The 15,375-nt window shown below is 36.2% G+C and overlaps 1 protein-coding gene and 1 long non-coding RNA gene across 6 annotated transcripts; one reads left to right on the forward strand and one right to left on the reverse strand.

The window, feature by feature from the left end:
* Positions 1–706: 706 nt before the first annotated feature.
* LOC127529738 (uncharacterized) lies at positions 707–8,984 on the reverse strand. Its single transcript, XR_007936327.1, has 3 exons — positions 8,862–8,984; positions 1,002–1,846; positions 707–952 (listed from the first exon to the last, which is right to left on the reverse strand). It is a non-coding gene; the product is annotated as an uncharacterized LOC127529738 (long non-coding RNA).
* Positions 6,568–13,592, forward strand: slitrk4 (SLIT and NTRK-like family, member 4). Of its 5 annotated transcripts, none has more exons than XM_051934349.1 (2): positions 6,568–6,677; positions 10,894–13,592. In XM_051934349.1, the coding sequence occupies exon 2, from the start codon at positions 10,927–10,929 to the stop codon at positions 13,435–13,437; it is 2,511 nt and encodes an 836-aa protein (XP_051790309.1). In that variant the 5' UTR covers positions 6,568–6,677; positions 10,894–10,926; the 3' UTR covers positions 13,438–13,592. The 5 variants fall into 5 exon arrangements, with proteins under 5 accessions (XP_051790309.1, XP_051790307.1, XP_051790308.1 ...); XM_051934347.1 differs by lacking the exon at positions 6,568–6,677 and adding an exon at positions 8,968–9,051; XM_051934348.1 differs by lacking the exon at positions 6,568–6,677 and adding an exon at positions 9,014–9,222.
* Positions 13,593–15,375: the final 1,783 nt, after the last annotated feature.

The raw sequence follows: 15,375 nt of genomic DNA on the forward strand, positions 1-15,375 counted from the left end.
GGTAATTGTTGCTTTTGTTTGGACTGCTTCCTTATATACACCTGCTGCTTTTGATCACTTTCTTTGAGCAGTCATATTAATGCATTTTATATACAGTGAGTAATACACTAGACGATTTTGATTTTTTTCTTTAGGTATGTTTCAATACTTTAATCCATTGCTTGCTAATAAACACACAGGTGGATTTAACTCTGAAGCAGTTGCTTCTGTTTAGCATAAGTTATCATTTGCACACGTGTCTGCTTATCTTACTTTGGATACAGGCACTAAATTAATTAGAAACAAAAGCTTTAAAAGCTTTGACATTAAAATAAAATTTTTTTTATTATATGACAGCAGAATGAAAGCAAAATAAAGAGGTATGTTTAAAAGCAAGAATGAGTCACTGACTATGAATTTAGTTAGAATTACACTCTACAAGCACAGATTCAGTCCATCCATTTTCTGAACCTGCTTGATACAGTTATTGGTTGGATGGAGCCTGAGTCTAATGTGGCAGCAGTTGGGCAGAAATCAATGCCAGTCCCTCCTGGGACACTCCCACACACATACTAGTTCAGTTAAGAATTGCCAGTTAACATTGCAAGCATACATATAGAAAGTCAAAACTTCTAGTAATTTGAAGATTTAAATACCCCATATTTAATAAACAGATAAATCTAAGATGTGTGTAATAAATGCACAAGGTAAGACAGTTATCGTGGTGCCTGAAAATGGTGATGTGTTGCATTTTGATTACTACATGCAAGTAAAAATTCCATTATATTTTGTACACATGACACTAATGACCCTATAAACCTGTTTCTTTGGGAGGTAGGAAGAAGAAGAGTACCAATAGAAAAACTGATGATGGCATTAGAGAACAAAACATCATCCAGCTCACTTAATGCAGTTCAGGGTGATGGTGGTAAGGAACCTTTCCATGAGGAAGTAGGTGCAAATTAGAAAACACCTAGAGAGAAGGAACCTGCCAATTGAAGGGCCCAATCATGTGTACACACACACACAAACTCACACATGGTCAACTTGAAATCTCCAGTTAACCTAACCAGTACATCTTTGTGATATAAAGGGAAGGGTATATGAATGAGAAACAAATGAAGACTATTCCTTGTAAAGAACTAGAGGGCCAATTTCAGCACCACTATTCTTGACTCAAATTAATTCAAATCTCTTAAGTCTACAACACAAATCTGCAAACAAAAGATTACATAAACATTTGTCTGTCCATTTCCCAAACTACAGGGAGCAAGGGTTGTGGGGATGCTGGAGGCTATCCCAGCAAGCATTGAGTGCAAGGCGGGAACAAACACTGCACATGTTGCTAGTCTAGTCATTAACATCACAAAAACAATCAAGGCATTAAATAAATAAAAAAAAAGAAACACAAAACTGAAACACACACAAAAAACAGTAAGGCTTACAAAAACAAATGTGCACAAATGGATGAACATGCAAACAAAGAGCAAGCAAGCATAAACAGAAAGGAGAACAAAGCAAATAGAGGACACTTAAACTACACATGAGAGAACAAATTTAAGAAGAAGACAAATCATTTACAAGAGTTTTTTTAATGTATAAATGTATACATCATCACCTGTACTCTTGCAATCATAAGAGTTTTAGAAGTTGACACAAGTCAGTGATACTAATAAAGCCATCAATGTTGTTTTTTGTGTGTTTTCCAGCCTATAATTATATTCTATCACCAGGACTGCAACAACAAATCCTGGGCCTACTCGGAAACATCAATTGCCCTGCTAGCATATTGCAGACCTAAGATGAAACCAGTGAGAAGACAGTCAGAAGAGGTCATTCCATAAAGAAGTGATTCCCAAGCTGAGATCTGAAATAGAGTTAATGCACAGTTAGGACCAGCAACATTAGATACTGTACCAAAATTGTTTTGCATTTTTCTTTACACTCAAGGAAAAAAATCCTATAAATAAAAGAGGCACATCCAGTTTATTTTTATGATTCTTTATTGGTTCATGGAATAGGTGTTTCGACAATGGATTTGGTACCTGTTGGAACAGGCGCAAGATATCAGCAGCACAAACAGATAACAATCACAACAATAAATACATGAGAGTCTGAAACTTTCCTATTCCAATTCAAAGTTGGGAGTGTCAGTACAATACAAGAATCAAACTTACTCAGGACCCACTCAAGCACACTAACATTTACATGGGGCAAATTTAATATAACCAGTCAAGTATGTCTTTGTAGATATAGCAGGACAATCAGAGTTCCAGGAGCAAAGCCATGCAAACAAAAAGAGAATGTGCAGACTTCATAAAGACAACAACCAGGTAGGGGGATTAAAACTCATGATTATAAATCCAGTAGGCAGTAGGACAACATCTACGTCACCATACTCTGCAAAATGCAATGGTAATGGCAACCAAAAATACAATATATATACCTACAGTAATGTAGGTGTTTCATAATAGTACTTTGCAAAATGATTTTAGTCCTACCTGCTGAGGAATAGTTTATTTACCTGGGCTTCTGAAATAAATGTATAAGACCAAAATGGGTCTAAAATTATTTATTTAATACATATGTCTAGTAGCAATAATATGGGATTTGTTTTTGCAATTCAAACCACTTCTATTATTATTTACTTAGGATGTATACATATGAATTTTTCAAATCTGCTTTACCTAATTCAGGAGCTTAGGGAGGGTGGCAGAGACCATACCAGAATCACTGGGTGCAAGAACCACCACAGGTTGGAAGAACATTGCAGGGCTATACACACACACCCACATAGGGGTGGTTAAATTGAGAACCACCAATTAACCCGAAAACCATATCTTGGGGTGTGAGAGAAAAGCAGTACACACATGGACAGAACATGTGACTCCACACTGATGACAGCTGGGAGCAGGGTTCAAACTTAAGATGCAAATCTCTTAGAATAGAACCACTAAGCACAATGACACTGTGCCACTTAGACATGCATTGATTTTATATATTCACTGAGAAGAAGATGAGTAACTGATCTATCTTTTTTCATCTTAATTTATAAAAGAGTTTGTTTCATTATTGACAAACAAACGTGTCGACGTGACACCTATTTCCTATAGATTCATTAGTTAACTGAAAGGAAAAAGGAAAAGTGAGATATAACATTAGTATGTCCTTCTAATCTCTCTCAAGATATTAAAAGCAAGATATAAAATAAGGCATGCTAAAACACAAAGAGTATACTGGGAGACTAGAGAAAATCTTCTTAGTCATGTTGTGCAAAAGGACAGCCTGACATTTTATAAAACTGACTGGATGGCATACTGGGACGGGAAACAAATGAGTATGGTTGCTCCTTTTCTCCTGTTTGAGTGTGTTGTTTCTTAAAATAGTGCCATTGTTTATAAATATGCAGAGTTAGGATGAATACAGACTGGTGAAGCCCCAGATTATAAATATTACTGGCTGAAAGAAGCAGAAAATCCTATACAGGAACATAACTAATCAATACGATCAGTCAAATTGGCAAGTGTAATCTTTTCTGTAATTGATCTAGGAGTGTAAAACATTTATGAGTATTTAAAATGATGTTATAGGATTGCAAAAAGACTTCCATAGGTTTGGGCTAATGTTACATCTTTTGGTTGTAACACTTTTGTTCATATGTTATATATCCAAAGAAGAATTGTAGAACACTGGCTAAGGGATTTGGATCTTTCTCCATAAGGATGCTGGTTTGCATTCCTGTATACAGCTCACTGTGTGAACCTGAACACATCAATTAACCTTCCATTGTACCAACAGTTAAACTAATTGTTCTATTCTTATAATTTTCCTTTGATACATGTATCAGTCAAATATATAATAACAACAAAAATTTAAATGTGGGAAATATGTGCAGTTGTAATCTAGTAGACTGTTATTGCCATATCCAATGTTCAATTACTGTGTGACCCTGAGCAAGTCACTTCACTTGAATGTGTTCTATTATATAAAAGATGAATGTAAACAATTTTAATAAAACTACATTATGTACTTTTAAATTACCTTGGAATTGTGTTTGCTATAGAAAGGTGTTGTATAAAATAATGGTTGATACATACATTGATAATAATTAGATTGACACATTAAATTCAAACTATGCAAAGAGTAACAATACTTACATTACAAATAAACTTAGTTTAAAAAAACCTAATACAGATTTGAACCACCATGCTGAATGTGATCTTTTTTGTTTTAATGGCTATACTATTGTTGTTCTACGAGGGACGTTCAAAACGTTTCTGCATCTGCACTTTTTAACATTCTATTTATTAAGAATTTCAAAAACAAATTACATCACTTTTTCTACATAGTCACCTTCATTTGCGGTGCAATTTTCCCAGTGCCGTACCAACTTTTTAATGCCCAATTACTACTCTTTTCCGCCTACACCGTTTTCAATGAAAATATAAAAGTGCAGAAACATTTTGAATGTACCTCATATTATCTTAAAGGATGGTAACTATTATATGAGGGCTGTTTTACTAAAAGTTTCCAGTGTTCTTTTTTTTTTTTTTTACATGTTCCATTAACATACTTTACTTCAATTTCTGCTGCAAAGCTCACCATATCTTTAACATTAAAGTTATGCATACTGATCAAAAATGCCCAGTGGCTGAACTGGGATTTAGACATTTGAACCTTCTGGCTATGAAATGTTTTTCTTCAACACCTGAACCATAAAAGCTTCAGAATAGGTTGAGGAGAATACGTGTTATGTATAATATTTAATTAAATTGATATTAATTCATGTGGCATAATGTTCACTGTATATTTGTACTTTTGCAAGGAGAAATGTGATTAATACACGTTTTGTTGGCTTTCAATCTACAGTTATACTACAGTTTCAATTTCTCACAAGAACACCAAATGGGAAAGTATCAGTCCATAGTTATAAAGGTACACTGTTTATAAACAGGAATCTCCCATCAAACAGATATCTTTAAAGCTGAATGCCTACATACCTGTAACCTAATTTAGTGCCACAAAGGCTGGAGTCTAATCTTACAGCTTTGAGTGAAAAGCAAGAACCAGTCTTGGACAGAGTGCCCATCCTGCAGTTTCCATAACTTCATATTATAATTAAAATAGAACAGTATTTCAGTTTTATGTCAGAGATGCTATACACATACTTCAACTATACCCAAGAAAACTTGGAATATTTTAATATAATGACATGAATACTGCAATTAAACACAAAAGACAGTACAGAACAAGATAGCACTGATTTAAAAATGTTTATTAAATAGATAAGATTAGCTTAGCATTTAAACTTAAATATTCTCATTAGGAAAGAACTTTACCTGTAACCCTTATTGCTTGCAAAAATGACACTCAGTTACTCTTGTTAAATAGATTAAAACTGACAATTTGCATTTTCCATGAATATCACTGCCTGCAATAACTAATCACTACAGGAATTTCTGAATGCCAAGAGAGGATTAATGATGTAATTTTAATGCAACCTTGCTCCTTTATAAATGTAAGGCAGGCTTCTTTCTTTCTTTCTTTCTTTCTTTCTTTCTTTCTTTCTTTCTTTCTTTCTTTCTTTCTTTCTTTCTTACCTACAACACAATAATGGTTTAATTTAAAATATTCATAAGATAATGTTTAGGGAACATTATTTCTAACTATAAGAAAACAAAGTCATTTCTTGATACAGATCAATATCTATCTACTCCTAAGCAATCTTCCAGTATTGAAATACTTCTCAAATAAATAAATTTAACTCAGGAAATGCCACTGAAGTTACTCTCCTCAGTTTTCCAAAATATGATCTTCTCCAGTTGACAAGCTGCTGCATTCTTTATAGGCACCTAAGATTGTGCCTTCTGTAGTGAAGGCACAAGTTCCCTGATAAAGAAGACCTTAATCAGGTCTTTCTTAGGTTTCTCCAGTCTTTACCTTGGAAACAGAAAAAAAGACCATGTACACAGTATTAAAAAAAAATAAAAACTTCAGTTATATTGGGGTTGCCAAGGACTTAATCATGACCATTAAAGTGAAAACTGGAGTCACTAGAAATTCTCACACCATCTGGGTATAGCAGCGGTTAATTTAACCTTAGATAGATAGACAGGGTCAGATTAGCATACTTTTTTCATATTAATCATGTGCACCATTTCCTTAAATTTATTATTATATGCATCTTAAAAACATTCATTTTTTACTTCAGGAGCAGTCTTTTCAGATACTATTCAGGCACGACACAAGGACACTTATTGATAAATTTATAGAAGACAAATAACCTTCAATATAGTATACCTTTGGAGCCACGCGACAACCACGCTGCACAGGGAAAACCTTGAAAGCTTTACACAGGCAACCAAGCCGGGAATCGAGCGGTGTCCAAACGTTACAAGCAGGTAATACAGCTGTAATGATTTTAATTCAAGTAGCTTTACTAAAAACAGTTGACAGATTTTATTTTGAATTTAATAACAACTAGAATGTCATGATTATCCGTTGCATTAACCTTACAGGTTAGAACGCAGTCCGCCTCGTATTGCGTCTCTTATTTGCATGTAAACTGTGCTCCTAATAGACCTCACAGAAAGATGCCTCCAACTGGCTAACCGACAGTTAATAAAATCCTTTCAAGATTTTCCGATTTGGAACAAAACATATTGCTACTAAGGGAAGGAGGTTGGAAGAGTACGCGGGTAAGGCTTGTTTTTATTCTGACACATGGGTAGATTCCCTGGCGTAAAAGGTATAATAAGCATTGGAAATCGACATAAATAAGCGCGACCGTAAGTTTGGTTTTAATGATGACAATAACGAAGCTGTCACGTTTTCGTAATACGCGCTATGCATAATAGTACATAATCTGTGACTCGTGACTAAACAGAAGAAAACTCCCATAATAGCTAAAAGTACATTTTTAGTCCTAAACATTTTAATTTTTTTTTTCTGTACACCAACAATGAAAAAATATTTCCAAATGCAGAAACAAATGGGTTATCTACTTATTGTATACGCATCAATACTTGAATCACTAACTTGCAATGGCAATATCCCATTCACATATAATATCTAACAATCAGTTTTCCGAACCCTCTTAATTTAACAGGGTGGCAGATCGTTTAAGAGTATCTGGGCAGCACTGAGCGCAATGCAGAACGGGACCTCCTCGTGTAACCTTTAATTACAATTAAATGACCATTGCATATTTATTATGTCATTGTATCCGACTTTCTGCGATAAATTAGCGATGCCGAATAAAAACGGAATGCAAAAAAGGGCATGTCTAGTTTTTACTTATTCATACACTAGACCCTTTACACGGTTCACGAAGGTTAAAATGTACACTATAGGCTACATACAAATGTATGTATTTGCTATTTTTTCTGCATCTTTAACGATGGCAACTTTCTGTACATATGTTTGTTTAGCTTTGACAAAAAAATGTATAAATCTTCACGTTATAGTGAAGCTTAGCATATATAACTTCACGTATGCATTGTTTCAATCACACAATACATCAATGTACAATAATATCTCCTTTAGGTTAAGACTGCTGAGAAATATGTCACTTCAAGTTAACCGGATGTGTTGATTCAAACAACATGGCAATATTTCGAATGCATCAGATCCCGAGGCTGCTCTTTTTTCATCTAACGATATAAGATGCAATGCACTGAAAAGTCGTTGATGAAAAACATACTTGTAATATAATACGACGCAACCCAGTACCGCAGTATTTTATCATATGAGTTCAGCCTTTTTGACAGTAGACCAGAAGCTTTCCCTGGAGAGACTACAAATATAAAAAAGAAACACTTTATTAAAAGAATGATTTTATACTGATGACATGTTTATGTTTTAGCTGTGATGTGTTTATTAAAAAAATACATAATTTGTATAATTTGAAGATCAACAAGCTTTATGCACTGACCTGAGTTCTCAGTTCGGCTCGTGTGCTACAGTCAAGTTCATGTTACTGAGATGTAAGCGTTATTAATGCTGAGCCCAGAAGAGGGAGCAGTTTTCTTGAAACTTCACAGTGTTCGGATAAAAACACTGCAGCACTACACGTTTAGTAGCTTACTTGAGGATGTGGTGAAAAGCAAATGTGCTCTATTCTGAGAAGCGAGACGACTCTGTATCTGTCGCAGTAACTTCCATGATTTCCATGATCTTATGGGTGCAGCATAAATAAACCTATCCAATTCTTACCGGTCCTCACTTTGAGCCGCAGATATAGCATTCAAAATTTATGGTTTTTATTAAATCACTTTAATGCTCAAAAATACACATGCACACACACGTATAAAATTAACGTGTCGACACATTAAGAATGTAACCATTAAAGTTTGTCGCATGTGAAAGTTGTGCTGTATTACCAAACATGACTGAAAAAATGTTTTAATTTTAACAACAGCCGCACAAAAACATGCTGCCGAAATATATTCGAAAATACATATACATCTTTTTTTTGACAATGTATATAGGCTACTTACATAACTGGTAAAGTGAAGTTAAATAACTTCCACGTCTTCTATATGTCTGTTGAAGCAGTGATTTAGGTTTAAAACGATTATTCGACATTAATACGGCGTGAGCTACATCACACTCCGTGTATCAATACGTAAGCCAAAGCAAACATTACACATGAAATAAACCCGACAGTGATCAATCCTTTCTCATTTGAATTAGTTCTTCGTGAATAACTATATATATATACTGTATATATAGTTTATAATAATTTATAAAGCTAGTCAAGTATTAGATTTGCCACGATCTATTTATCTATCTATCATGACTAGTAAATGCACAAACTTACATAAATATATACCGCGGCGCCATATATACATTATACTGTATGTGGCAAAAGAAATACCTACTATATCTATCTGGCCATTAGAATGCAACAACTGCGTTCAATCAAAAGCTGAGTACCCTTCAGTCAGAGCGGAGAGCCAACAGAGCCTTCCGGAATGATCGCACTCACCGCCTATTCCCGAGCCACAAGAAGTGAGACTGATCAAATGGAATGCGCACTCCACGGAAGGAGCGATGCAGAAAACACCGTCGGTGAGGCTCGGTGAAACGCGATGCGGGAATGTGTTCGTTGAAAGCACAACTCTGTGCTACCCAACAAATGCCACCTCATTGTTTTTTTTTTTTCATAACGTCTCTTAATTTTCCATAAAACGAAGCGGAGTTGTTCAATGCCTTTCTAACCCCGCGCACCTGCACACACAGGTAGGAAGGTGGAAGCGCAGGGTTTACATCACGCTCACCGCCCCCGTTGCATTACAGCCGAATCCTATTTGACACTGTTGATGATTTCTTTATTTGGGTAGCGTTTCATGATTTCGCAGGATGATGGGGGTGGATTGGGATGGGGGTGTGGATGAGCCTTTGAATGGGGGTGTTGTGCACGTCGCGCGTGTGCGTGTACTGAGTGAGGGGATATACAGTAGCATAGGTACTTTTCCGCATCTGACTTCGCTGAATTATTCATTTTCCGCGTCAGCTCAGCCCCCGATCTCCCTTTTCTGAATATCAGAGCACGTCGTTGGAGATTTTTTTTCCAGGATGAACAGTGGAGCAAAGCTCAGATCGCGGACTGACAATCCTTCGAATTGTGGAGCCCCACAAAACCAGCTTGCCGAGCGCTCTGACACTTCCGGCGGTAAGTCGAGTAAGGATATACAATGACTGCGTTTTTTTTACTGTAAGTGGCATTGCTGTCGTCGTGCGGTTGCGCTGCCGCTCGCTTTCACAGCGCGATCCCCCCTGCCTGTTGGCTGTCTCTTCGTTTCCTTCTCTCTAGCGCTCATTGCTGGAAAGCTTAACTCTCGTACTGGGTCGCCCCCTCCAACTGCTTGTGGCACGTCGCTATTTATTGCTGCTTGTTTACTTTGGGATGACAACCTCCTATAAGATAAGGTCCTGTCAGAAAAGTCTTTTTTATCATCCGTTTGCTGGACTGCATTCAGTTAAACCTGGAGCTCAGATGAAACTGTTCCGGGAGCCGAGGGGTCTGAAATTGTGGGAGCTTTGCGTGGAATGAAAAAAAGCCAGCCGTTGTGGCTTTGGCAGCTGGTGAGATTCTTCTTCTGTTACAATTACAAGCATGTTTATTTGTTTGATTTTTTATTAATGACTATTTATTATTTAACAGGGGTAAAATCGAACGTACACCAGTTTGCTAATCTTTGGTTTTTTAAATGCTTTCGCAAGCCCAAAAGTGCCTTGTGCAGACAGTCAGTGCACCGTTGTGATTGAAGAATTAGCGGATTGCTGTCATGTGCTATTTTTCAACTCCAAGGTTTATATGCTTATTTATTACTGAGTGAACTAAATACACGCGTAACGCTACGAATTAGTAATATAAAAAAAGCGTGAAAAAAAGAATATTCAAAGTCGCACCGATGTTTTTTTATGGCATTTTGTTTCATAAGCATAATGTATTGATGCATGTATTAATTTATCAGTTTTTCATTCATCAACGGTGGCATGTTAAACTGATGCGCTGAAAAGCATCGTAAGGAGCAACAGTGAATAAACTGCTTCTGCAGATTCATTTGCAGGCGAGGGAGACACAGACTCCATTATTCTGTGGGAACGTGGTGTCACATTAATAGGAGCGGAAACATTCGGGTTTTCCTTTTCCTTTTTTTAATACTCAAATCAAACAGTCAACATTTTTTGTTTGCTTTATTGAATCGCCTTAGTGTTAAGTGGAAGCAAGTTAAAGTATACACAGTAAGAATGTTATACATTTGTGACGGTTTCAGATGAGCTTTTTTGATACGCATTAATTAGATTATACAAATGCAGTCGTTATTGGGCGTTTAGAGCATGGTGTGCAAGACTATGATAACATCGAGTGTTATATCTGTGTTTTTCCTTCTTTCTTTCTGCAAGGTTGTTAAGCGACATAAGGGAGGATTTAAGAAGATGCTGCTCTTGGTTTTGTTGGCTTGTTCGGTACCCAGTGCATTCCCCGACCCGGATTCTGGCCTCACGGCAGAGACCTGCAGTGCTTGTTCTTGCATGTCCGTTGAAAATGTCCTTTATGTGAACTGTGAAAACGTAGCTGTGTACAGACCCACTCAGCTTAAACCCCCACCCTCTAACTTTTATCACCTTAATTTCCAAAACAACTTGCTTATGATCCTTTACTCCAATTCTTTTCTGAACTTCACGCATGCTGTGTCCCTGCAGCTGGGGAACAACAAATTACAAAACATTGAGGGAGGGGCTTTTTATGGACTCAGTGCATTAAAACAGCTGCACTTAAACAACAATGAATTAAAGGTGCTCAGAGCTGACACTTTCTTGGGCATTGAAAACTTGGAATACCTCCAGGCTGACTACAATTTAATCAAGACTATTGAACGGGGCGCCTTCAATAAGTTGCATAAGCTGAAAGTGCTCATTCTTAATGACAATCTGATTTCTTTCCTCCCTGATAACATATTCCGGTTTGCTTCTTTGACCCATTTGGATATTAGAGGCAACAGGATTCAGAAGCTACCCTACATTGGGGTGTTGGAACACATCGGACGGATTGTTGAATTACAGCTAGAGGATAACCCTTGGAATTGCACTTGTGATTTGTTACCCCTGAAAGCTTGGCTGGAGAATATGCCCTATAACATTTACATAGGAGAAGCAATCTGTGAGACTCCTAGTGATTTGTATGGCAGACTTCTAAAGGAGACCAATAAACAAGAACTATGTCCCATGGGAACTGGGAGTGACTTTGATGTGCGCATGCCGCCCCCTCAGCTGGAAAATGGACCAATTACGTCAAATGTTGCACCCACTACAGTTCAACACTCTGTAACCAAAGCACCCAAAACAACCAACCCTTCAAAAATATCAGGAATCATTGCCCGAGAGGGTCCACCCAGCAGTAGAAATGTTAGTCAAATCATACCTTATCAAACCAAAATCCCACCACTGACACCCTGTCCACTTCCTTGTACCTGCAAAGCCCATCCTTCGGATTTTGGCATCAGTGTTAGTTGTCAAGAGAGGAATATTGAAAAGCTGTCTGATCTCATGCCCAAGCCTCAAAATGCCAAGAAACTATACTTAAGTGTCAACCAGATTAAAGAAATCACCCCTTCCAGTTTCCTTGGGTTTGAAGGCCTAGATCTGCTACACCTGGGTAGCAATCAAATAGTGGTTGTTCAAAAGGGAGTATTTGCAAATCTGACCAATCTGAGGAGGCTTTATCTGAATGGCAATCACATAGAAAGGCTGTATCCTGAAATGTTCATTGGGCTCACCAATCTCCAATATTTGTACTTGGAATACAATGAAATTAAAGAGGTTTTAGCAGGGACATTTGACTCCATGCCAAACCTCCAGCTTTTGTATCTGAACAGTAATATGCTGAGAAGTCTCCCAGCTTACATATTTGCCGGTGTTTCCTTGTCCAAGCTGAATCTGAAGAACAATCACTTCATGTATTTGCCTGTAAGTGGCGTTCTAGACCAGCTGAGGTCCTTGACACAAATCGACCTGGAAGACAACCCATGGGATTGTACGTGTGATTTAGTAGCTTTAAAGCTATGGCTTGAAAAGCTGAATGAGGGCATTGCTTCCAAAGACATAAAATGTGCATCTCCAGTTCAGTTTGCAAACATAGAGTTAAGGCAACTGAAAAATGAAATCTTGTGCCCGAAACTGCTAATTAAGCCTCCTTTCATTCTGACCAGTCCCACTCCTACTATTACATCAACTTCGTCCTCTGGATTAGGTAAGGCACCTCCTGGTGGACCTGTGCCCCTGTCTATCATGATTCTCAGCATTTTAGTCGTGCTCATTTTAACAGTGTTTGTTGCATTTTGTTTGCTGATCTTTGTGCTGAGACGTAACAAAAAGCCTGCTGGGAGGCACGAAGGTTTAGGCAACCAGGAATGCAGTTCAATGCAACTTCAGCTTAGAAAGCATGACCACAAGTCTAATCGAAAAGATGAATTGGGTGGAGAGACCTTTATACCACAAACCATCGAAAACATGAACAAAAGCCACACCTGTGGGTTAAGAGATTCTGAATCAGGCTTAAAATTTGCAGACTCTCAGAGACAGAAAATAATTCTTAGGAATAGCACTGACAAAGACAAAGATTCACTGCATGGGATGGACTCCAGAAAGCGGCTAAGTACTATTGATGAAATGGAAGAATTCCTTCCAGGAAGGGATTCCAACCTTTATATTCAAAATTTTTTTGAAAATAAAAAGGATTTTAACAGTATAGGGGTTAGCGGTTTTGAAATCCGCTATCCGGATAAACAGCTGGACAAGAAAATGAAAAAATCTTTGATAGGTGGCAACCACAGTAAGATTGTGGTGGAGCAAAGGAAAGGCGAGTATTTTGAATTAAAAGCAAAACTCCAAGGCTCTCCAGACTACCTGCAAGTGTTAGAAGAACAGACAGCTTTGAATAAAATGTAGGTCATTCAGTTCTTCGATAAATAATTTTTTATTGACGAAAGTGCCTTTGTTGATTTTAAACTTCCAGAAAGCTATAAAATGGACAGGTATCCCAGGGGCAACTGAAAATGCAGCCACTTTATCTAGTATAGTGGCTGTTTACAAATACAATACACATTTTTTGTTTGTTGTAAAAGGAATATTATATATATATATATATATATATATATATATATATATATATATATATATATATATATATATACACATTTTCTGAAACATCCTTAAAGTACTGTGTAGTGCATTGCTGCTATTAAATTATGTTTAATTTGAATATTTTATAATGAAAAATAATTTGGCACCTTAGGTCAACCCTTCTATACTGGTGGCACTTAACCTTTTGTTCATAGGATGTGTTCTAATTGGAAAAACCAAAAATATATACATTTATGTTTGACCTGGAACAAAGTGTGACACGTGGGATGACCTCTGCAGATTGTATGTTTTGGTAAACAGCTAGAATCTATGAGAGGTCTTATACCTTGTGTATTCATTGACAATGGGGCATGCTGAAAACTGACCACTAGTAGGGTTGTTTCATTTAAATATACCACTTGATATACTGTATATGTAATTCAGACTCTGTTAATATGATGTAATATTGACAGAGAGTTCTTTTTTAGGCTCAACCAATAGTAAGAGGATCTTAAGCCTGAGAAATATAGACCTGCTTACCATGTAAGCATTCATGAATTTATTTTGTAAGTTAATTTTATTTGTATTTGTGGAAGACTTTGTAAAAAATGAAGAGATCAATGCCAGAAATTATTATCATTATTCTAGTTGGCTTATTTTGAGGAGAAAGTGATCCCCATATTTTGTTTATGTATTTTTCAATGTATGAAATAGTCAGATGATACTCTGATGTTCTGGAAAAACAAGATAATATTCAAAACATGGATGCTGGGGTTTTGGCATTTTCACAACTGCATTGCACGAGCTGGAGACTTGACAGTGTATCAAGTCACTACAATTTGGATTATCCATTTATCTTCAAACTAATTTGTAACGTTTCTTATTAACAATATGCAACCATAATACATTTGCATTATTATGTAATATTGTTTTGAATTTTCATAAATATTGCAAAATAAACTGGTAAGGTTTTTAAAGCTGAATACTTCAGTTTAACGAGAGTAATGTTTGATGCCTTTAAGTTTTCCAGGATTTTTATTTAACACTGGAATACTGAATTGTATTACACAATATGTGCAATGTCAAAATACCAAGAGAAAATATCTAATTTAAAGAGTGCTTTACATATTTATTTATTTAAATATTTATTTTTTAATGTGACAGCTATCTCGCAGGCAGCGTCCCCATCTTATTTTTCCATATGTTTAATGTTTGTGGACATGTTGATGCTCATGCACATTTGAATACTCCTCAGTTCAGATAATGTCAAATAAGTGAGTTATTTTTTGAAGTAATATTGGAGCTGTACCTCAGATGGTGCAAAAAATAAATTAATCTTTAATAGTTATTGACAATGCTGCATAGTTACAGGTCATATTTGAATTAACCTGTTGACTGCAAATATCAGGAAATGGCCATTTGTGGGGGTATTTTTGCTTTTTTTACTCATTGTTTTACATTAAATGTTTAGTTGTCCAAACATTACAAAATGTTTATTCATATTAGTATAATCAATTTTATGAATAAAATAAATAAATTATTTATTAATTATTTTTAAGGAAAGATGTGCAGAAAAAGGGGAATTGTTGAAAAAAATCACTTCACCTTTAAGATATTACTGTTCAATATTGCTTTAGAGTCTTTTTGCATTAATTTTCAAAGTGCACTATTATTTCAATTGACCTTTATATTGCTCTTAAAGGGTAAGTGATGTCTGCCTTTGTTGCACATATCATTATTATTTTTATATTATCAATGCTTTGT

Source organism: Erpetoichthys calabaricus, chromosome 12, assembly GCF_900747795.2.
Source record: "Erpetoichthys calabaricus chromosome 12, fErpCal1.3, whole genome shotgun sequence".
In the NCBI taxonomy this organism is placed as follows: Eukaryota; Metazoa; Chordata; class Cladistia; order Polypteriformes; family Polypteridae; genus Erpetoichthys; species Erpetoichthys calabaricus.

Bases quoted from the DNA above. Each gene is read 5' to 3' on its own strand.
- slitrk4 (XM_028814648.2), top strand. From the start codon at position 10,033: ATGAAAAAAAGCCAGCCGTTGTGGCTTTGGCAGCTG. The intron at 10,069-10,893 runs GTGAGATTCTTC...TCTTTCTGCAAG, and splicing joins CGTTGTGGCTTTGGCAGCTG to GTTGTTAAGCGACATAAGGG.